This window comes from Lotus japonicus, chromosome 6, assembly GCF_012489685.1.
Source record: "Lotus japonicus ecotype B-129 chromosome 6, LjGifu_v1.2".
Lineage (NCBI taxonomy): Eukaryota > Viridiplantae > Streptophyta > Magnoliopsida > Fabales > Fabaceae > Lotus > Lotus japonicus.
Window position 1 is genome coordinate 64,010,219 of NC_080046.1, and position 21,163 is coordinate 64,031,381.

The 21,163-nt window shown below is 35.5% G+C and overlaps 5 protein-coding genes across 6 annotated transcripts; all 5 read right to left on the minus strand.

Moving 5' to 3' along the window:
- Positions 1-341: 341 nt before the first annotated feature.
- On the minus strand, positions 342-3,003 carry LOC130724368 (GDSL esterase/lipase At5g45910-like). Its single transcript, XM_057575574.1, has 5 exons — positions 2,274-3,003; positions 1,873-2,094; positions 1,635-1,780; positions 1,266-1,539; positions 342-850 (listed from the first exon to the last, which is right to left on the minus strand). Exons 1-5 carry the CDS (start codon positions 2,524-2,526, stop codon positions 612-614), a joined length of 1,134 nt encoding a protein of 377 aa, XP_057431557.1. The 5' UTR covers positions 2,527-3,003; the 3' UTR covers positions 342-611.
- A 132-nt stretch (positions 3,004-3,135) lies between these two features.
- On the minus strand, positions 3,136-5,659 carry LOC130724366 (GDSL esterase/lipase At1g28600-like). 2 transcript variants are annotated; one of them, XM_057575573.1, is made up of 5 exons: positions 5,274-5,659; positions 4,717-4,908; positions 4,479-4,627; positions 3,860-4,133; positions 3,136-3,449 (listed from the first exon to the last, which is right to left on the minus strand). In XM_057575573.1, the coding sequence occupies exons 1-5, from the start codon at positions 5,536-5,538 to the stop codon at positions 3,178-3,180; spliced, it is 1,152 nt and encodes a 383-aa protein (XP_057431556.1). In that variant the 5' UTR covers positions 5,539-5,659; the 3' UTR covers positions 3,136-3,177. The 2 variants fall into 2 exon arrangements, with proteins under 2 accessions (XP_057431556.1, XP_057431555.1); XM_057575572.1 differs by having other exon boundaries at positions 4,717-4,947; positions 5,274-5,657.
- Positions 5,660-6,417: 758 nt separating this feature from the next.
- LOC130723365 (GDSL esterase/lipase At1g28600-like) lies at positions 6,418-11,159 on the minus strand. The gene is made up of 5 exons (XM_057574372.1): positions 10,771-11,159; positions 10,450-10,683; positions 7,424-7,572; positions 6,858-7,131; positions 6,418-6,746 (listed from the first exon to the last, which is right to left on the minus strand). The coding sequence occupies exons 1-5, from the start codon at positions 11,009-11,011 to the stop codon at positions 6,499-6,501; spliced, it is 1,146 nt and encodes a 381-aa protein (XP_057430355.1). The 5' UTR covers positions 11,012-11,159; the 3' UTR covers positions 6,418-6,498.
- Positions 11,160-12,120: 961 nt separating this feature from the next.
- LOC130726455 (GDSL esterase/lipase At1g28600-like) lies at positions 12,121-15,699 on the minus strand. The gene is made up of 5 exons (XM_057577715.1): positions 15,369-15,699; positions 15,020-15,250; positions 13,097-13,245; positions 12,719-12,992; positions 12,121-12,610 (listed from the first exon to the last, which is right to left on the minus strand). The coding sequence occupies exons 1-5, from the start codon at positions 15,604-15,606 to the stop codon at positions 12,363-12,365; spliced, it is 1,140 nt and encodes a 379-aa protein (XP_057433698.1). The 5' UTR covers positions 15,607-15,699; the 3' UTR covers positions 12,121-12,362.
- A 466-nt stretch (positions 15,700-16,165) lies between these two features.
- On the minus strand, positions 16,166-20,386 carry LOC130722451 (pyruvate decarboxylase 1). Its single transcript, XM_057573180.1, has 7 exons — positions 19,547-20,386; positions 19,299-19,462; positions 18,239-18,800; positions 17,806-17,894; positions 17,592-17,709; positions 16,726-16,914; positions 16,166-16,581 (listed from the first exon to the last, which is right to left on the minus strand). Exons 1-7 carry the CDS (start codon positions 19,994-19,996, stop codon positions 16,411-16,413), a joined length of 1,743 nt encoding a protein of 580 aa, XP_057429163.1. The 5' UTR covers positions 19,997-20,386; the 3' UTR covers positions 16,166-16,410.
- Positions 20,387-21,163: the final 777 nt, after the last annotated feature.

Sequence of the window (21,163 nt, forward strand, 5' to 3'; positions counted from 1 at the left end):
TAAACCAATTTTGTTGTTGTGTGTGGTTCACCCTTTTGGTAGATTTTTCTTTTCCTTTGTCTTCTTCCTCTGTATTTAGCAAGATTGGTTCCGATTCTATATTGATAATTCTCTTTCTCGGTCATGTATGCATGTTGGTGATTTTAGTGATTACAGAAGATCAAATTGAATCAAACTTTTCTTGTTAATGGAAATTACAAAATCTGGGTTCATATGATGAGTATGTGTGTTTGTTTGTCATACTATACTATTTCATTGTAAAAACGTTGACCTCCTCCTATATTAGAATATAGATTTTGCCAAACATAATATTGTAAGAGAAATGCCAATACAACCATAACTAGAATAAGAAATCAAGTGACAAACATAATCATATTTGGAGGTCACTGTTATACATTTTCCCCTGAGGCAGAGAGATAATTGCGTCCACTTTAAGCATTGTCATCAAATCTAAGCAGTGTAATCAAATATCGGCGAAACAAGTTCTCATGGTGGTTTTTTCGGCTCTCTGCCATGGCCAATATCTCGCCATAGACCGTCATTATTTGTCATATCCGGCATTTTTTTTACCCTCTATCATAGGCCACTATCCGCAACTAACAACAATGACTCTAGACTATCTTAAAGGGAGAGGGGTTGAGGGGGAGGGGGGGATTTATGAAAGGACCGTTAGTTAGACCTTTGGCGATTTGCCTATAAGCTGCTTCCGTTAAGTGAGCTCCATCCCAGTTTACATGTGTGGACGGATCTGCACAAGCTTTTGAACCAATATGACCACACCTTGCTGAAATATTGAAATTGTAAGGTCCACCTCCACCACAACATGCTCTTAAGGCCCCTTTGATAAACCCTGCATAATATCAAGGTGTAAAAATTTAGGCGAGTTCAATAAAACAAAATTAATTAGTCCTGCCAAATCCAACCATATGTAGATATAAGTTTAAAACAATAGTTGTGGTTGGTTTGATGGATATATCTCTTTCATTGAACCAAATAACATTTTTTTTCACGATATATTCACATGAGTCAATTTTGTTCGAGTCACGAACATTCACATTCTGATAGGGCTAGCTCTCCTAGTGAAGATTTTTTCTCATATAGAAGACTTGAACCGAGACCTTGCTAAAGAGGAATCGAACATGTATAATTTTAACCAACTATTATTTGAACCAACCACCCCTTTGTTCCATAGGCTAATTTGAGGACTGGGAAGGGGAAAAGAAAATAAAAATGGAAAGCAACAAACAACAAACTAATTAACTAACCATGGTGTCCTGGTGCATTATAGAAACGTTTGGCTGCACCATAATAGTCAGCATACATTATCCTAACATGAGGGTACTTGTGCCTTAGTGTCTCCAAGGCAAGATTGAGCTGCTTGTTATGGTATTCTGAGAAACCATTGAAAACTTTCAAACATCCATGTTTATCAAAGTCCTCCATGTTCCTGCTTCTAAACAATGTCAGATACAGAGCAGAGCATCCAATTGGCAAATTCCCAGGTACCAAGAGCTCCATCGCTCCTTCAGCTATCAATTCCTATCAAAATGAATGTTTGAATAAAATATTGCATCCATGTTGCTTTTTGACCACATTTCTGAACAAAATGCACTTTGATTGATATAACAACATACACGAATGGCCTTTGATATTACTTCAATAACAAAAGGAACGCTAGCCTGAAGTTGAGTGATATTCCCAGCAAGAGCAGCATAATTATAATCATTACCACCTATCTCCCCCACTAGAAACAGTGACCTTTTGAAGTAGCTATCACAATCTGTGTTTCATAGAAGGGAGCAAATTAATATGTCAAGTGTTGTTACTGGAAACTTCATACAAGACTTTCCTTTAATTGATGGTCAACATCACCTTGTTTAGTTGAACAGAGGGAAGGTTTCAGCTTCTTGAACCAGCCCAGCTGAATGTTCAATGAATTGTTGGACCACAGAAATTTTCCAAGTCCTTTTTGGATGAAAAATTCTGCATCAAGTGCTGTGGCTCCAGCCACGGCAAAATTTACTCCATGGTGGATCTTTTGGCCTTTGCTTAGTTTCAAATATGGTAGCAAATATGGCAGCCCATATGCTTCAGCTATATTCAGAGAGTGAGTATTAGTACATGTAACTAAAGTTTCTCTCAATGGTGTTATGAACTAATTATCTAAAAAACATAAACTATTCTTCTTTGAGACTCTCAGACTATATCATGAACCAACTATTGAGGTAAATGACACAATGATGGTTTCATATCACATTTCTAACACTACATACCTATGAAATCAATCACCAGTCGTCCATTTGAGCAGCGGCCAGTTGCATGTCGAAAGAAGGTTTCACCATAAGGAAGCTTTCCAATGACCGGGTACGAAATGGCGCCGGAGGCAAGGAAATTGCCGGTGTCGCTTAAAGAGTCACCAAAGTTGAAAATTGCATCAAATGGATAGGGACTTGGATGTGAAACAACTTTATCAAGGGAAACAAGTACCAATACTGAAGTGATTGTTAATAGTATCAAGACCTTCATAGTGTTTAAAAATGAAGTTGGATGAACAAGAACACGCTTCAGGTAGATTGGTAGGCTACATAAATCACAGGACTCAGTTTAATTGTACAGTTGCGCTTTTAATGTACCGTGTATTTAGGTGCCACTTTTTTCATCCTGCAGCATCATGTGTGGTTCTTGTTTATTTTTTATTCTTGAAAGAGTCATGATATATGTACAGGTAGGCCATTAATAAAGGATCAAAACAATTAAGAATGACCGTTGAGGATTATCAACTCATTATCAACTTGCTGCTCCCTGCAATGTAGCTTATTGTATGATCATAAATGGCTAAACTTTTTGAACACAACCACAAGGCCAATGGAGTCAGAACTCATGGGACTTGGTAAAATATGAGTCCATTGAGACGAAAATGGTGCCCATACATTCGAATCTACTTTCTTTATTTGTCTACTGTTCATGTTTTTATTTTTATATTATTTTTTTACTTGGCATCATGATCATGCTATATATAATAAGATAAAAATAAATAATAAAAATTGATGCATGTATAAACCGTGCCTATTCCATCAAGTGATCCACATTTTTTAACACACCTTTGTTACCAGTAGTAACATTGCACCTAAACCATGAAAATAAAAGGACTTTTAACATTGAACAAGAAAAATACATTCATTGCCATTTCATTGCATAGTTATTGAAATCTTCTGAGGTCTCACTTGTACGACACAACAAATTAAATTTAGGAGTGGTGTAGGACCCATCTAACAAACCCTTTGTTATCCATCTATATGCAGCCTCAGTTAAATGATACCCATCCCAGCTAACATATTGTGATGGATCATCACATGCAATCACCCCTGAGTTACCACACACTGCAGTATCATTGTAATTGTAGGGACCTCCACCTCCACAACAAACTTTTAGAGCATTTCCACCAAACCCTGTAATAACATTGAAGTAAATCCTTCTACCACTTTTACAGAACAAAAGACCATGTGATTTTTTGGTTGCATTCTTAAATATCATGACATGAGTTACTCTAGATACCTAACAAAATTGACAGCAATATGAAATGTATACTCAACTTGAAATTGAGTTCAACTGAATGTCAATTCCAACTAGTACTACAGACTATGTGTATGTTTGGAGAAACTTTGTAAGTAGCTTCTGAGTATCATAATTGATTATGATAAGAGAGTAGCTGATCCAAACATGCTATAAATAAATAACACATCTACTGACTAAATAGCACATGAATATGACCAACTTTCTTTTATCTGTTCACTTGCAAGTTGCAACCCAGAAACATTAACATGACATGAAAAGCTAAAAAGGATAGCAATGGAACTACCGAAATTTTCTGGAGATTTGTAAATCTGCAATGCAGCATTGAAAAAATCTGCGTAGATGATGTTAGTAAGAGGATATAGCACACGAAGTTGATTTAGTTCAATTTGAAGCAGATCATTGTGGTGTTCATGAAACATGTTTAACCATTTCAAACAGCCAGCTCGGTCATACTCTTCTTCATCTGTAGTTGCAAACCCTGTTAAATAGGCTGGATTGCATCCAAGTGGTAAAATTCCAGGAACTATAAGAGTTACAGCTCCTAAATCAATCAACTCCTGCATATTCATTCACCAACCAATGATTCGCAAATGTCTTAAAACTAGTAAGTGAGAGAAAATGTCACAAATCCTTGGTTCCTTAAGAACTAACTTATAATATAAACAGTCTCATCATTGAAAATTTGCAACATAGTGAAATTCTGTCTCCGCTAAAACAGAGCATTTTATATATAAAAAATTATAAGAAGCATTAATCTATTCTAAGTCATAAGCCTTTTAACTTGGCATAGCTTATCTACCACTCAAAACCCCCAGTTCATTAATTCTAATGTGATTTGAACTAGAGAAAAAAAAAAGATATTGAATTGGTAGTACTACTCAACAATGAAATAAAATTCTTACCATGATTGCTGAAGTGATTACAGATATTACTTGGGGTATGTATGTAACAGGAACTTCAAATTCGTTTGCTTGAGACAAGGGATAACCATAGTCATTGCCTCCAATCTCTCCCACAATAAATAATGAGCTGCCTAGAACTTTTTCACAACCTTCAACAATGAAATCCATAAGTAAACCACTTAAAATAGGAATTACCACAAAACTGATAGCACAATCAAAGTGAAAGTAGGAAAATGACTTGAAGAATTGCAGAGTGAAGGCAGCAATTCCTTGAACCAATCTAACTGAACCCTGAGAGAGAAGTTTGTAGTGACTTCAACAGTAAACCCCTTGTCTTCAAAGAAACTGCGGCTCAATGCAGTGGCTCCAGCAACCGCAAAATTCACTCCCTGCTGAATATTCCCAAGTTCCACCGCTCCATTCTTGAAAGCTAGATACGGTTTCACATACGGAAGCCCCAAAGACTCAGCTTTACAAACACAAAACCAAAAAAAATAGCAACATTGCCTTAACTAGTAACAACAAGTGAGAGAGTTGCATGTGTTTTGATTAGAGAAATGATATTAAAAAATTGTTAATAGTTAAATTAGTTTCTGATTTTGTAAGTGAGTTTAATTTTAGTCTCAACGAGAAAATGACCTTTAGTAGCGTTAAAAGACAGCAGTAATTATAAAAATGATCGTCGGTTCGCCACTAAACATCATTTGTGGGCCGATGATAAACTAAAATCAAACTCGCTTATAAATTCATGGATTTGACAAAAAGAAAGAGGGTAGGATGGAATTTGTGAATTACAAAGGAAATCGAGGACGAGGCGGCCATCGGAGCAGCGTCCATTTGGGTGTTGAAAATGAGTTTGGCCGTATGGAGGGAGCAAGCAATTGGGGCTCTGCGGTGGTGAAATGAAATACAAGTTGCCGGTATCAGTGAGGGAATCTCCGAAGCTAAAGATTGATGAGTAGCAATCTGCTGAAACAGGAGCAAGAAATAATACTAGTGGAAAAACAACAACAAACAAGCATATTCTCTGCAGGGACCATAGTTGAGAAGAGAAAGCCATGGTTTGTGACTTTGTGTTGTGCACTGGTGTCCACTTTCACTCACATAATTTGCCACCTTTCGGATAATGAATAGTTCCTAAGTTTTTAACACCTACCACCACACCACAAATTACAGAGCGTGTTCTTGATGGGTATCTCATATTTTAGTAGACTCAGTGAATTTTAATCAGCAATAAAAGAGTATTGCTAGTAATTTTTAATTTTCAAAGATTAGAGTGCCTATAATTTTTTTTTAAGATTAGGATGTTCGCTGCTCGCTGATAATAGTAACTAATCTCTCTATTGTGGATACTTGCACGAGTCGGTAAACGACTGACCACAAAATATGCTTTATTCTTATGAGTGAGATCAAACATTCAACCTCATGATTAAGGAATGCGGTGCTAACCACCACACTGCAATTTGTAGTTTCAATTTTGCAATTTATGTGTTTGGTAAGGTTGTTATTATGGGGTAATATATTTTATTGAGAGAAATTTGGATGATTTAAGGTAAAATAGATTTTCTTTTTACAAGAGGAAAAGTAAGGTAAAATAGATTGTTTTGGAATGTTTAGAAATAGTAATACATTTTTTATAAGGTAATTTTTTAACCCAGATTAAAGAGTTTTACATTTCACCCTGTCACAATGAAAATGAATTTTGAAAATCCCTCATCCAACTATCATTTCTTACGAAAGCCTTTTACAAAAAAAAACATTCATTTTACATAATTTATCCACACAACATATTTGGTGATACGTGAACTGTCATCAGGGACCAATTTGGTGATTTACTCCCTCAATAATTCAACAAAATAATTCATGTCCAATGGATTCTGCCCACGCATCCTAGTTTAGATCCCATGTTACTAATTAATCAATGTACAACAGCAGAAAATACCCAAAAGTAGTGATATATAAATTAAAGCAAGCAGCGTAGGGGTCTGTTCTGTTTAAGTCCCATTATGTTACAATGTAGCTATTGGATATATCCAGAGTTTACATTATTGTTGAGGCACAAAGTACTAAATTGAGGGAAGGAGTATGGTCCGTTCATCAAACCATCACTAATAAATCCATATGCTGCCTCCGTCAAATGAATACCATCCCACCCAATATACTCAGAAGGATCATCACAAGCAATCACTCCAGGACTCCCACAACCTGCTGATGCATTGTAATTGTAAGGACCTCCCATTCCACAACATATTTCCAGACCTCTAAAACCTGCAGCATCCACATCAACATATATATAAATACAAATCATAATATTACACTTTCAAATTAGTTTTATTAATTTATGAATTATTGTGTTCATCAGATATATATATTTTTTACCAAATTTTTGGGGATTCTGATATAATGGCAATGCAGCATTGTAGTAATCAGCATAGATGATGTTAGCATGAGGGTGAAGTTCTCGAAGCCTGTGAATTTCAAGTTGGAGCTTCTGGTTGTAAAATTCAGCAAACTCATTTAGCCACTTCAAGCACCCAGCTTGATCATATTGGTTCTTATCTGTGGTTTCATACATTGTTAAATAGATTGCATTGCATCCCAGTGGGAAATTGCCAGGAACCATGAGCGTGCGTGCACCTAGATCAATCAATTCCTATAATCACACAAAATACATACAGTTTTTGAAGCTCATATTCAAATAGATTAGGGAGAGATTTGTTGGAATCAAGTGTTGGAGTCAAGTCCCACATCGGAGAAGTCAAGGTGGGAGGAAGAGTTTATAAGAGATGTGACCCATAAACCTAATGCCTTAAGGTTTTGGGTTAAGATGTGGTGTCCAAGATCTCCTTAGTGTTTCTCCTCGGCCTTGCCCTATGGGTTCTCGCCGTGACTCTCCCCAACAAGATTCATAGAAATTATAAAGCAAAAAATATCTTGCTACTTACATTGATAGCTGAAGTTATTGCATTGATTACTGGCGGTACATATGTTTTAATCTCTGCTATGCTCATTCGTCCGAAAAAAGGATAGTTGAAATCGTTGCCTCCAATCTCTCCCACAAGAAATAATGAGTTTCCAAGAACTTCATGGCAGCCTGAAATATTAAACCGTAAGTAAATATGGGTGCTACTCCAACATGTTCACAAATACTACTACTTCCGATTCACTTCCACATTGCCAACTTGGAATTCATAAGGAAAAAATAGGGAAAATATCTATGTTGAGCCCCCTTTTTCTAATACATTTATTTGTTTGAGCAAATAAAACATTCACTTCATTATCATTATGGAATTAGCTCTCCTAGGGTATTGTATCTAATTTGTTTTGGTTTTATTTTTGAACTTAATTAGAGTAAATGAAAGCTATCGAATTTTGATGTATCCACACTTCATTTTCTCTTCAATCTCACTTATACTTATTTTCTGACTATATCTCTATTTTTTCTTATCTCATTACCTATTTTATCACTCATTCATCTCCCTCCTTTTTCTATCTCAAAGTGAATTTGTGATATCAAGACAATTTCTCCAAATCTGGTTATATCTCTATTTTTTCTTATCCATACAAATTTTATTTTCCATATCAGTTTACCAATTTACACTTTGTACCGTCATCTTTTTTCTTATACAAGTCATCATCTCTTTCATTTTTTTTTTCCTCTTCTCTTTCCTGTATGTTTTCTTTAGCGTGTGTGGATCAAATTTCAGTATCAAGTATCGCCCCATCTTTTTTTGGGTTCTCGTGATGAAACCGAATTCTACATACACATCTTCCCACTTTTTTCACTTTTATTTTTTATTTATTTATTTTTTCTTTATCAATCAAATTATCTATCGTATATTTATTTTTTCTCTTATTTCTTCTTATATTGATCTCTTCTTCCATTTCTCCACACATAAAAAATGAAAATATAATTATTTAATGGGACGTGAGAGTCCCAATAATGCCTCGTGGGTCACCCAACAAAATAAAACTAAAAAAACGCTCAATAATTGATGACCCCACCCATGGCTTTCCTATTTATCTAAACTAAAGTCATTAACACCGTCCACGAATATTTTTATTTCTTTGGTGTAAAGGAAAGAAAACAGAAACAGGAAGCAAACAACTCCTATTCAACTCACCTATCATAAGCTAAAATAGAAACATACTAAAGGGGCAGGGGATCTCCCAAATCAAGTGATGCTTATGTTTGAGTCTGACCAAAACCAGCAAGCTTATCCGCCGCGGGGTCATGGTGGAGGGAAATTATTTATCGCTTAAAGGGTACAAAGACCCCTGAGATTACAAAGGGAATTAAATCCAGGACCTAGAAAATTTTTGCATCAAATTTGGTCCATATAATTTTTTTTAATTCAATTAAAGCCAAAGTGTGTCAGAGCTCAATTTTATCCTAGTCACCTTTACCACGTGGCTTTTTATTTTTTTTAATTAGAAAAATTAACTAAAAATAAACTTTTAATTCCAAGTCAGTTACATGAGCAGAAAAAAAAAAACTTAATAAAATCCTAATCTAAACATAAATCTCTAATCTAAACAATGACCTAAACTAAACAAAATCAAACACTGGATTGCAAATTTAGAGAAGCTTGCAAATTTAGTTCATCTGTCAAACGAACTCAGATGAAGAAAACCTAGAAACCCAAATGAAGAAACCAGCAAACTCAGAAACCAAAGAACTACCAAAACCCAACTTAGAAAACCCAGATTGGAACCAGAAAACCCAAATCGATGGTGTCTACCCTCCTCAGAAGAGGAAAGAAGAGCACAGAAGAGGAAGAAGAACACGATGGGATTGATGGTGTTGGGAGAGATCTGAGAAGAGGTACCGCTCATTTTCATCTTCATCTCTACCTGCATCTTCTTCAACCTTGATAGCAATATCAATTTCTCCACCTTCATTTTCTTGTCGATCTGAGTTGAGAAGAGACACTCTCTCCCTCTTCATCTTCAAATCTCTCAGATCTCTTCCTCTTTCCCTTCCTCTTCCCCTTCCTCTTCTCTCGATCTCGTCTCTGATGCCTGAAGATCCTCGTTTAGACAACACACCAGATCTGTTGGGTTTGCTTCTTGGTGATTTGATACTATGAGGACTTTGATTTAGCAACTCAGGGGTTACGGTTGTGCAGAGGGAAGAAGAGGGATGTTGGGTCTAAGAGGAGAGGTTTGTGGGTTCCATGGTTGGCGCAAGTTTATGGGTTCCTGGGTTATGATGGTAGATATGTTTAAAGATGAGGAATAAGGGTGGTTCTAGGCATGGTTTCTTCAATTTGGATTTTTCTGGGTTGTTGGATGAGGATGAGAGTTTTTGGGTAAGAGATTAGTTAATTAGGGCTGAGATTAGTTAATTAGAATTTAATGAGGGATTAATTTTGATTTTCAATTAATCATATGAGTTGGAATTAGTTGGTATTAAAAAAAATAAAAAAGCCACGTGGTAAAGGTGATTAGGACAAAATTGAGCTCTGGCACACTTTGGCCTTAATTGAATTAAAAAAAAATTATAAGGACCAAATTTGACGCAAAATTTTTCTAGGTCCTATATTTGATTCCCTTTGTAATCTCATGGGCTTTTGGACCCTTTAAGCCATTATTTATTGTATATTTGTATATATAAAAAGAAAGTTAGAAAGTTTTTCACGTGGGACGTATTAACTAAAATTTAAAGGGATTCAATAGAATTAATTACCATCATTATTATTGATCAAGAATTCCACTGTTTAGACTTGTTTAGACCGGGCTCATAACATGTTTTTTTTATTCAGGTATCTCACAATCGGTAGTCATAACCGGTAGTGATAAGATGGATTTCTTATGGAACCAACTATGTTGGATGTTGTTAGTAGACTCCTGTTCATTCATATACTTACTTGTATCCTACAATTGGTAAGTATAAGACAAACAATCATCCATCCACCACAAGTAATTTTGGAAGTTATGTAAAAATGGTATTGGAAAAATGGCATCTTACTTGTTGAAGAATTGCAAAGTGCAGCTGAGAGCAATTCTTTGAACCAATTCAATTGAAACGGCAAAGAATAATTGACGGGAAGTTGAATGCCCTTGTCTTGAAAGAAGGACTCTTCCAACGCGGTGGCTCCTATAACAGCAAAATTGGCTCCCTCCTCCACATTCCAATTTTCCAGTCCACCATATTTCTTGATCTCCAGATACGGTTTCACAAATGGAAGTCCTAGAGACTCAGCTGCAAAACAACCATTACATAAACACATATACACTACACAACAGACATAAGAAAATATATAGAAAAATGATATAAGATGGTAACTACCGATGAAATCGAGGATGATGCGTCCATCGGAGCAGCGAGCGGAGGGGCGGTGAAAGAAGGTTCGGCCGTAGGGAGGAGAAAAGCAATTGTGAGAGGGTAAGGCGGAACTGAGGTACAAGTTTCCGGTGTCAGCGAGGGAATCGCCGAAGCTGAAGATGGAGGAGAAGGGGCACGCCGTCGCTGAACCCGTCACAACAACAACTAGTGCTACTGCTACCACCATCCATCGTTGTTCCGCCATGTTAGTTTTATCGGCGCATCACACGAACAAACAACGTGGGTCAGTGCTACATATGAACCGCATTTATTCTAAGAAACTCTTACTTTAATCATCTTTTACCAAGAGTCTCTCATTTGAGATGTTGAAATTTGCATGAGGCTCACTAAAGATATCACTTATGAGGCTTCATTATTTATTAAAAAAAATATGAGCTCCATATTTTACAATATATGTAATCAATTAATTACATAAATTAAAAAAAAATAAAGTTGAATATGAGTTTTTGTAGCTTTGCTCTCCTCTTTAGTCTTTATTCAGATAGTGCTCCTCACGCCTAACCCTGCCATTCAAAAACACGTGGTACACATCAACATCATGATTTGAAATTTTCCAAAACTAGTTTTAGTCTTTTTGTACATTATTAAAAGATAGGTGACAAAAATTCAAAGTCACTTAAATCTAACATTTTGTTATCTTTTCTGTGATAAATATTTATAGAAAAATATAACCTTATTAATAATGAATTTAGAGAAATTTTTTATATAAGAATTTACATAATTTAATATGACATACATTTAAATTTTGTTATCATTATAATGGAAAAAAAATTATAACAAAGAAAAAATACAAGATTAAAATATATGCTATGATTTTTTTGGTAAATAAAAATTAGGAAGAAGGAACAGTGTCCCAAATCCCAATGCCTCAATTCAAAACATGAAAACGGTTAAACTCAAGTAAATATACAATGTAATATATGAGACTATCCTCCTCTACCAACTCTATATTCTTTTATTATATTATCTAAAGAAAACAAATGTATTGAAACTCAATCAACCTCCCCCTAAATTTTAATTAATTTTGTTTGAAAAAAAGTCTACTTGAATTAATCATGAAAGAATGGTGATTCACATATCATCTTTCAGACTCCAGAGACACCCAACCATCTTTGTTACGGTTAGATCACTAGCTACAACGTGAAAATTTTAAAAAATGTGTTTTGTGATGGTCTATAACTGCCACAAACACGAAGTATCGAAGTGTCCACATTGTAACGAGATTCACCAAATGTTTTATCATAAAAAAATTAGGAAGGAAAGCTGAGGTACACCTAACACAACACAACAAGGGATAAAAATCTGAGTCCATCTCATGGAATAGGTATCATCATAGCAGTCAAATTTACATACAATGGCTATGTGTTGACTGTTGATTGAATCAATCAACAATAATAATTCATGTTTACAACAGAGCAAACCCCGGGGAGTCTGTAAAATCAAGCATTTATTCAAACTTATTTATCATCTCTTCTGTACATTCCCTCCGGTGGAAACATCCAAATTACTATAAGTCCCATTATGTTACAATGTAGCTATTGGATATATCCAGAGTTTACATTATTTTTTAGGCACAAAGTACTAAATTGAGGGACGGAGTATGGTCCATTCATCAAACCATCAGCAATAAATCCATATGCTGCCTCCGTCAAATGAATACCATCCCACCCAATATACTCAGAAGGATCATCACAAGCAATCACTCCAGGACTCCCACAACCTGCTGATGCATTGTAATTGTAAGGACCTCCCATTCCACAACATATTTCCAGACCTCTAAAACCTGCAGCATCCACATCAACATATATATAAATACAAATCATAATATTACACTTTCAAATTAGTTTTATTAATTTATGAATTAATGTGTTCAGATATATATATTTTTTACCAAATTTTTGGGGATTCTGATATAATGGCAATGCAGCATTGTAGTAATCAGCATAGATGATGTTAGCATGAGGGTGAAGTTCCCGAAGCCTGTGAATTTCAAGTTGGAGCTTCTGGTTGTAAAATTCAGCAAACTCGTTTAGCCACTTCAAGCACCCAGCTTGATCATATTGGTTCTTATCTGTGGTTTCATACATTGTTAAATAGATTGCATTGCATCCCAGTGGGAAATTGCCAGGAACCATGAGCGTGCGTGCACCTAGATCAATCAATTCCTATAATCACACAAAATACATACAGTTTATAAAACTCATATTCAAATAGATTAGTGAGAGATTCATAGAAACTACTATAAAGCAAAAAATTTCTTGCTACTTACATTGATAGCTGAAGTTATTGCATTGATTACTGGCGGTACGTATGTTTTAATCTCTGCTATGCTCATTCGTCCGAATAAAGGATAATTGAAATCGTTGCCTCCAATCTCTCCCACAATAAATAATGAGTTTCCAAGAACTTCATGGCAGCCTGAAATATTAAACCTTGAGTAAATATATATGGGTGCTACTCCAATATGTTCACAAATACTACTACTTCCGATTCACTTCCACATTGCCAACTTGGAATTCATAAGGAAAAAATAGGGAAAATATCTATGTTGAGCCCCCTTTTTCTAATAAGTTAAGTTGGAACATCCACGTCATTGTGGGATTAGCTCTCCCAAGGTATTGTATCTAATTTGTTTTGTCTAATTTTTTTCTAAAGTAAATGAAAGCTATAGAGTTTTAATGTCTTCACATATTATTTTCTCTTCAATCTCATTTATACTTATTTTCTCCTTACATCTCTATTTTTTCTTATCTCATTAACTATTATATCACTCATTTATCTCCTCATTTTTCTATCTCGCTCTAAATGCGAGTGAATTTGTGATATAAAGACAACTTTTTCCAAAGCTATCTAATTCTAAAGCAGGAGGCTTTCCCTATGGGTTTTGATGTATCCATACAAATGTTACTTTTACCAAAAAAATCCTTATACCTTCATTTTTTTTCTTATCACATACTACTCATTCCTGTTTAACTGTGGGGATAGAGTATAAACACAAAAATAAATAGTGCAATTAATTTTATTAATTTTCGTAAAACTATTATTAATTTTCTTATTTTACCCTCTAAAATGTGTTTATCTTTTCTAATTTATTGCTCCTACAAGAACATTATAAAAAAAATTAATTCTTTTTTAAAATGCTAAATTAATAAATATCTAAGAATATTTTTTTCTTCAAAATAAACCGTTATTATATTTTTAAAGCAAATAATCAGTTAATAGGAATGAATGTAATATATATGTCATACTCATATCATCATATCTTTATTTTCTTTTCTCTTTTTTATGTTTTCTTTATGGTATGTCGGTCAAATTTCAGTATCAACCCATTTTTTAGCAACAGTGGTATATTTACATCTCATTTTTTATACACTTCATTTTCATATATTTTTATTTCTATATCTCTCCACTTATTATTTATCACATCTTATATTTTTCTCTATTTTAATTTTTCTTTTCTTTCTATCTCTCTCCTTCTCCATCTCTTTTCATCTCATTTTTTAGGTATAAACAAACAATTATTCATTTTCAAGTTCTCTTTTTTTTTATAAACAAATATTAGTTGCTAGAATTGTTAATAAATTAATTCATCCCCTTCGGGTTCAAACTCGGGACACTTCACGACACTCAACTCTTATATCCTTAGCTCTTACCACTTGAGCTATCATTTAAGGATTATTCGCTCAGTCCTATTGAAACACGTGAGAGTCCCAATAATATCTCGCTTGTAGTTGTTGCAAGTTAGGGTCACCCAACAACAACAAAAAACTAGAAAAACGCTCTATAATTGATGACCCCACCCATGTCTTTTCTATTTCTCTAAATCAAGTCTCAACTACTAATAATCAACACCGTCCACGAAACACACACACCTATCAACAGAAACAGGGAGCAAACAACTCCTATTCAACATACACACCTATCATAAGCTAAGATAGAAACACACTAAAGGGATTATAATGAACAAATATAGTATTTTTTATAACAAATCTTTTTTTATACCCATCAAATAAGATTTGATCTCTTAATTAAATGCTTAAGGAAAACTTGATATTGTTAGTAGACCGTGTTCATTCATATATATACTTCCGTAGTACCAATAATCAATCAGTAACCATAAGACTAATCACTCATACATTACAACAAACTTTGGAAGTTATGTAAAAATGGTAGTGAAAAAATGGCATCTTACTTGTGGAAGAATTGCAAAGTGCAGAGAGCAATTCTTTGAACCAATTCAATTGTACCGGCAAAGAGTAATTGACGGGAAGTTGAATGCCCTTGTCTTGAAAGAAGGTCTCTTCCAACGCCGTGGCTCCAATAACAGCAAAATTGGCTCCCCCCTCTACATTAAAATTTTCCAATCCACCATGTTTCTTGATCTCTAGATACGGTTTCACAAATGGAAGTCCCAGAGACTCAGCTGAAAACAAACAACCAAACATGAAACAACCATAACATAAACACACACATATATATATATATATACACTACACAACAGACATAAGAAAAGAGAAAGATATATATAAGATGGTATATACCGATATAATCGATGATGATGCGTCCATCGGAGCAGCGAGCAGAGGGGCGGTGAAAGTAGGTTCGGCCGTAGGGAGGGAAAAAACAATGGTGAGAGGGTAATGCGGAGCTGAGGTACAAGTTTCCGGTGTCAGCAAGGGAATCGCCGAAGCTGAAGATGGAGGAGAAGGAGCACGCCGTCGCTGAACCAGTTAGAACAACTAGTGCTGCTGCTACCACCAACCATCTATGATCCGCCATGTGAATTTTGATGGCGCATCACACGAACAACGTCAGTGCTACATATATATATGAACCACATTTATTCCAACATAGTAGCTCTTACCTACTTCAATCATATTTTTCCACCACATTGTATATGGTTCACTAAAAGTATGAGATTGATTTTTTTCTATTTTTTGAGTGGAAAAATGAACGAAATTAATAATACATAAATTTTAATCCATTAATAAAATAGAATTGAAAAATAAAAGTGTTAAAATGAATGGTTGTATCTCTCCACTTTATTCCGACAGTGCTTCCCACACCTAACACTGCCATAGAAAAACACGTGTTACATATATATATATATATATATATATATATACATATATATATATATATATATTTTGACCAAAAAAATACATATATATATATATATATTTTTTTTAAACAGAAACACGTGGTACGTCAACATAGCCAAAATACTAGTATTATATTAATACAGGGTAGGTAACAATAATTCAAAGTCACTTAAAATGTAACATTTTTATATTTTTATTTAATAAAGCAAAGCTAGTGTCCACCTAACACAACAAGGGACAAAAATCTGAGTCCATCTTATAGAATAGGTATCATCATAATTCATAGCAGTCAAATTTACATACAATGGCTATGTGTTGACTGTTGATTGAATCAATCAACAATTGTTCATGTTTTACAACAGAGCAAACCCAGGGGAATCTGAAAAATCAAGCTTTTATTCCAACTTATTTATCATCTCTTCTGTACATTCCCTCCGGTGGAAACATCCAAATTACTATAATTTTGTTGGAAATGATTTGTTTATTGAGGATTAGGAGGACGGCCGTTAGCAGCAGCTACACGTGATCCCCATTCTAGTAACTCTTTGCTGGTATCATCCTTGTGCACAAAAACTTCTATAAAACAAAGTGAATCTTTCTGTGGTCCAGTGGCAGCTGCAATTGCTTCTGTTAGATCATCCTCTGTACGTACCTATACAGACAACAATAACAGTTCTTTAGTATCACAAAAGGAAATTTATAGGTATTCAAAGAGCAGGACAAGATTGCCAACTCCAGTTAATGAAGTGACTGTTCTGGTAAAGACTAGAGAATTGTTCAATTTATGTATGCTAACCTTGGCAGTCCAGCATTTGCCTTGTCCATTATTGATGGCTTCAACAAAGCGAGTGTAGTCCCAATTCTTGATTACATTGTATGGGCCATCGTGAATCTCAACTTCAATTGTATAACCTCCATTATTGATGAGGAAGATGATGGTCTTCTGTTCACAGCGGATCATGGTTGAAATATCCTGTGCTGTCACCTAAATAAATAAATAAAAATGTAAGTTCCCATGTGTCCAGCATCAAGCTGAAAATTAATCAATGAGCAGGTTTACTTGTTTTTCATGCATATCATTATTCAAATGCCAGGTTGTGTAATAATGATTGGGATTCTCCAGGAACTATAAAAGGACTACACCTGAGTTCAAATGACTCCCTCTAAACTTCAACCAGTTGCAGTAACTAAAGCACCTACCGGTGAATTTGCATCTCACTTTTAAATTTAAATTCTAATAGCTTATTCAACCAGTTAAATACCATCATAACTAACTTTTTTTGAAGGTACCATCATAACTAACTTAATTGATGCAAGGGCTATCATACATCAATAAGCATATTTTATCTAATAAAATATCTCCCATATCAAGTCTTACCAATAAAAAAACAATCACCAAGCTGTTAAGGTGGGGTTAACAATATGGATCCCATTCCCAAGTCTAAATGGAAAAAAAGGCCAAAAATTATAATGTAGTGAGTGACATCAAACAAATTGTTAACATGTATGTGTATGACCATTGTTTATAGCAATAATGCCCATTTTGCACAAACTTTTAACAGTCATGGTCAGGTTATTGTAAAAAAGAAAAATAGTTGTATATTATTGTTAATATTCTGGATGCATAAATAGTTTCCATTCTTATAATCTTATCTTACTAACCTGAAAACTGCCATCACCAATGCAAGCAATTACACGCTTATTTGTTGCAGCCTGTGCATATCCAAGTGTAGCGCCTACTGACCAACCAATAGATCCATACTGCATCTGGAATTCATAACTGAAACATGGAATTTATATTTGACAATGTTAATTACACCAATCTAGAGGTTGTAATGAGCATATCACCTAATGCAAGAAATTGAGAATGCCTTACCCACAATTCGCAGGCAGTCGGAGTTTCTGACAATTGAACCATGAGTCTCCAGTTTCAGCAATTACAGCACTATCTCCACTTAGCATTGCCTATTAAACATATGTAATTGTTGAGCTTAAAGGAAAAACTTGCTAAGATTTATTAATCTAATGGGAACCACACGAATAATGTTGCATATAGAGTGAATCATCTTAAATTGCTATTTTCTCCATTTCTGTGCAGTGTTTCACACAATCCTAATCCACTCACAAGTCACAATTGACAGATCTACATAGACCATGAAGCTACTTATGAAGACACACTAATGACACTATTACATGGCTTAGCAGTTACCTTGATGAATCTAATGAACCAGACAGTTACTTTACTACTATGTTATATGAATAAAACTACTGGACCTAAAAATTTAAAGCAGCTAATAAATAGAACTAACCTGAATGTGCTTGAACAGAACATTAACTCTAAGAGGTTCACCCTTCTCTCGTGTCAGAGCAATACCGGGTGGAACAAAGATACGTTGGTAATTCTCCATAGCTGCTTTGTTGGTCTTCACCTTCTTAGACAATGCAGTTAAGAAATCAGCCATGAAAACCCAGCCCAAGGAAGGGCCATTGCCAATGGTGACCCGATTAGGCTGCACCATGATGGCTTTCTCCTTCTTTACCAACAATGAGTATCCAACGGAGCTATAGTCATTGAAGATTGGGCCAACAAAAATATAAGCATCAGCAGACTCAACTATCTCCCCACAATAGCCAGTACTGACAGCACCCCAGTATGTCCCAATAAAATGTGGATGATCCTCAGGCACAAATCCCTTCCCAGATGGCATAACAGCTATTGCATATCCACTTGCTTCTGCAAACTCTAGAAAAGCCTTTTGTGCCTTTGGTGCCCTTAGTTTTGGACCACCCACAATGACTGGCTTCACAGCTTTGTTGAGAAAAGCAGCTGCTACTTCCACTGCTGCTTCTAATCCTTCCTGATTGCTTACCCTGCACAAAATAAAAGACCAAATTAGGATGCAAGAACAAACATGAATATGGTTCTCAGTAACTCACTTCACCAATCACCACCCAATTAAAGAATGGCAAATGCTTTATTAGAATTTGGGAGGTGTAACTCAACCCAAAAGCTAGCTCAAGAGTTGAGGGTTGCTCTACCCTTAATAAGCATTTGGTTGGCCACATCTCTAGCCAATGTGGGACTTCTAACATGCTTTAAGGAATTAAAAAAATGAAAAAGTTTTATAGAAAAATCATTAAATGTTGTAATCTTTTATAGATATTTTATATTTCTAAATTCCTTCCCATAGAACAATCAATATCAGTGTCTTAACAAGAATTGAACTGAGAAATCACTGAAAACATAATTCAAAAGCTTCATTACACTAATCCTGGTAGGATCACAACTTAAACAATATAAGATATAACAAAAAACATAATAGGGTGATTGATGAATGAACTAAAGGCAAGGCATGCATGAATACATACTTTGGAGAAAGAAAAAATGGAACTGGGTCTCTAGCAAAAGTTGGATGATGAATTGCAGGAAGATTACAACTAATGCTGATGTAAACAGGCTTGCTCTCTTTCAAAGCAGTAGAAATTGCAGTATCCAGAAGCTCATGTGCATCTTCCAAGTTATTCACCACAGCCTGAACAATCAATCAACAACCACCATCATCAACAACACTGAAATCAATTATCAATAAGCCTCAAATTTCAAAATCAGCACTCACCTGGAAACACGTGACAGTCTGAAAGCATCGTAGCTCCTGTGAGAAATCGGGTAACCCGATGGTGTGATGGAGGATCCGGTTAGTACCGTAGTCGTTGGAATTCGGTCCCCCAACTATGCAAATCACGGGAAGATTCTCACTGTAAGCTCCGGCGATGGCGTTGAGGACGCTGAGACCACCGACGGTGAAGGTGACGACGCAGGCGCCAACACCCTTAGCACGAGCGTAGCCGTCGGCGGCGTAGCCGGCGTTAAGCTCGTTGCAGCAGCCGATGACGTTGAGCTGAGGCTCGCCGATGAGGTGGTCGAGGAGAGTTAAGTTGAAGTCGCCGGGAACGGAGAAGACGTCCCTGACGCCGATCTCGACGAGGCGGCGAGCGAGGTGGTGGCCGAGCGTGCCGTCGAAGGCGGAGGGTGGAGGAGGTGAGGTGAGTTGAGTGGCGGTTTCCATTGATGATTGTGGCGGTTTTGATTATGATCTGAATGTTTTTGTGTTGGTGTGGAATGGGAAAGGAGTGAGGGGGTTTATGAAGGGGTTTGAAGTGGAACCATGTTGGTTGGTTGGTATTGGAAAATGGAAACCATGTGCAAAGACAGGGGAAAATGGAAACAACAACTGTTTATTGTATGGGATATTATATAGCTTTGGCTTTTTGCTCAAGAAATAGAAAAACAAGTCATGTTTCTTGACATTACTATTCTAGAAATGATGCAATTGGGAAGCATCTTTGAAGTGATGAGATTATTTAATGTTCCATTCACTTCTGTTCGGTGCGTTTGAATTTGGCTTTTTTGGAACACAGTAGTGGTTTTGGTTCTGGTTCTGGTTCTGGTTTTGAGTAGTAGTATTTGTTGGAGGTTTTCGACTTTTCTTTCTTTCTTGTCTCTTCCTTTCTTTGAATTTTAATTTTTCGGTGAACGCAGTTGCAGGTTTTATGTAGGGCTGTTCTGGGCCTATTTTTTATGGGCTGGGCTCAAAACAAAGCGTTCAGCTAAAATGATTTTTTATGGGTTTTTTTTTATGATTATAATTTTTAGTTTCAATAGCATAGCATGCAACACATATATTCCCACCATATTCGTGTATCCCCTATTTCTACCTCACCATGGCTTTTGCCATCCATCATCCTCCATTGTCGGCTCTTCATTGTAGTTACATTTTCCTACATTAACTACAATCATATCTTTGTAGTCGTATATTAAAAATAACAAATGGTTCAAATTTAAAATTAAAATTTACACTATAATCAGAAGCTTTAAACCCATATTGTCTAATCTTTAATCAAACGGTTATAACTGAGTGAGAAAAATATATTTTTGAGAAAACAACCTTAGTAAAACCAAGTTCTTATATTAGAGAGTAAGAGTGAAATTAAGCCTCATCTATATATTGTGTTAGCTAAGGCTAATTTTTTTCCATATTGTTTTTTTTAATCGTGAAAAAATCCATCTCATTGAGTTTGAGTTTTTCTGGAGCTCTCATATTCCATTGACTTTTTCAATAGACCCCGGTAAAATTAGAAATAAGTCATCTTTTGCAAGGCAAACACTTTGATGCCAATTGTTAGAATGACAATTAACTAGTGAAGGACGACACTCACCTGAGGAGGAAAAAAAA

What these genes read in the sequence shown, in the direction of transcription:
- LOC130724368 (XM_057575574.1), bottom strand. Translation starts at nt 2,526, where the DNA reads ATGAAGGTCTTGATACTATTAACAATCACTTCAGTATTGGTACTTGTT. An exon ending in TAATATCAAAGGCCATTCGT is followed by an intron (nt 1,540 to 1,634) that starts GTATGTTGTTAT and finishes TCATTTTGATAG; the next exon opens with GAATTGATAGCTGAAGGAGC. An exon ending in TAATGCACCAGGACACCATG is followed by an intron (nt 851 to 1,265) that starts GTTAGTTAATTA and finishes GATATTATGCAG; the next exon opens with GGTTTATCAAAGGGGCCTTA.
- LOC130724366 (XM_057575572.1), bottom strand. Translation starts at nt 5,538, where the DNA reads ATGGCTTTCTCTTCTCAACTATGGTCCCTGCAGAGAATATGCTTGTTT. An exon ending in CCTCGTCCTCGATTTCCTTT is followed by an intron (nt 4,948 to 5,273) that starts GTAATTCACAAA and finishes GTGTTTGTAAAG; the next exon opens with CTGAGTCTTTGGGGCTTCCG. An exon ending in CAAATCTCCAGAAAATTTCG is followed by an intron (nt 3,450 to 3,859) that starts GTAGTTCCATTG and finishes ATGTTATTACAG; the next exon opens with GGTTTGGTGGAAATGCTCTA.
- LOC130723365 (XM_057574372.1), bottom strand. Translation starts at nt 11,011, where the DNA reads ATGGCGGAACAACGATGGATGGTGGTAGCAGTAGCACTAGTTGTTGTT. An exon ending in CATCATCCTCGATTTCATCG is followed by an intron (nt 10,684 to 10,770) that starts GTAGTTACCATC and finishes GTTGTTTTGCAG; the next exon opens with CTGAGTCTCTAGGACTTCCA. An exon ending in ACTTTGCAATTCTTCAACAA is followed by an intron (nt 7,573 to 10,449) that starts GTAAGATGCCAT and finishes TTAATATTTCAG; the next exon opens with GCTGCCATGAAGTTCTTGGA.
- LOC130726455 (XM_057577715.1), bottom strand. Translation starts at nt 15,606, where the DNA reads ATGGCGGATCATAGATGGTTGGTGGTAGCAGCAGCACTAGTTGTTCTA. An exon ending in CATCATCATCGATTATATCG is followed by an intron (nt 15,251 to 15,368) that starts GTATATACCATC and finishes GTTTGTTTTCAG; the next exon opens with CTGAGTCTCTGGGACTTCCA. An exon ending in ACTTTGCAATTCTTCCACAA is followed by an intron (nt 13,246 to 15,019) that starts GTAAGATGCCAT and finishes TTAATATTTCAG; the next exon opens with GCTGCCATGAAGTTCTTGGA.
- LOC130722451 (XM_057573180.1), bottom strand. Translation starts at nt 19,996, where the DNA reads ATGGAAACCGCCACTCAACTCACCTCACCTCCTCCACCCTCCGCCTTC. An exon ending in CCATTTTTTCTTTCTCCAAA is followed by an intron (nt 18,801 to 19,298) that starts GTATGTATTCAT and finishes TATTTTGTGCAG; the next exon opens with GGTAAGCAATCAGGAAGGAT. An exon ending in CGACTGCCTGCGAATTGTGG is followed by an intron (nt 17,710 to 17,805) that starts GTAAGGCATTCT and finishes TCCATGTTTCAG; the next exon opens with TTATGAATTCCAGATGCAGT.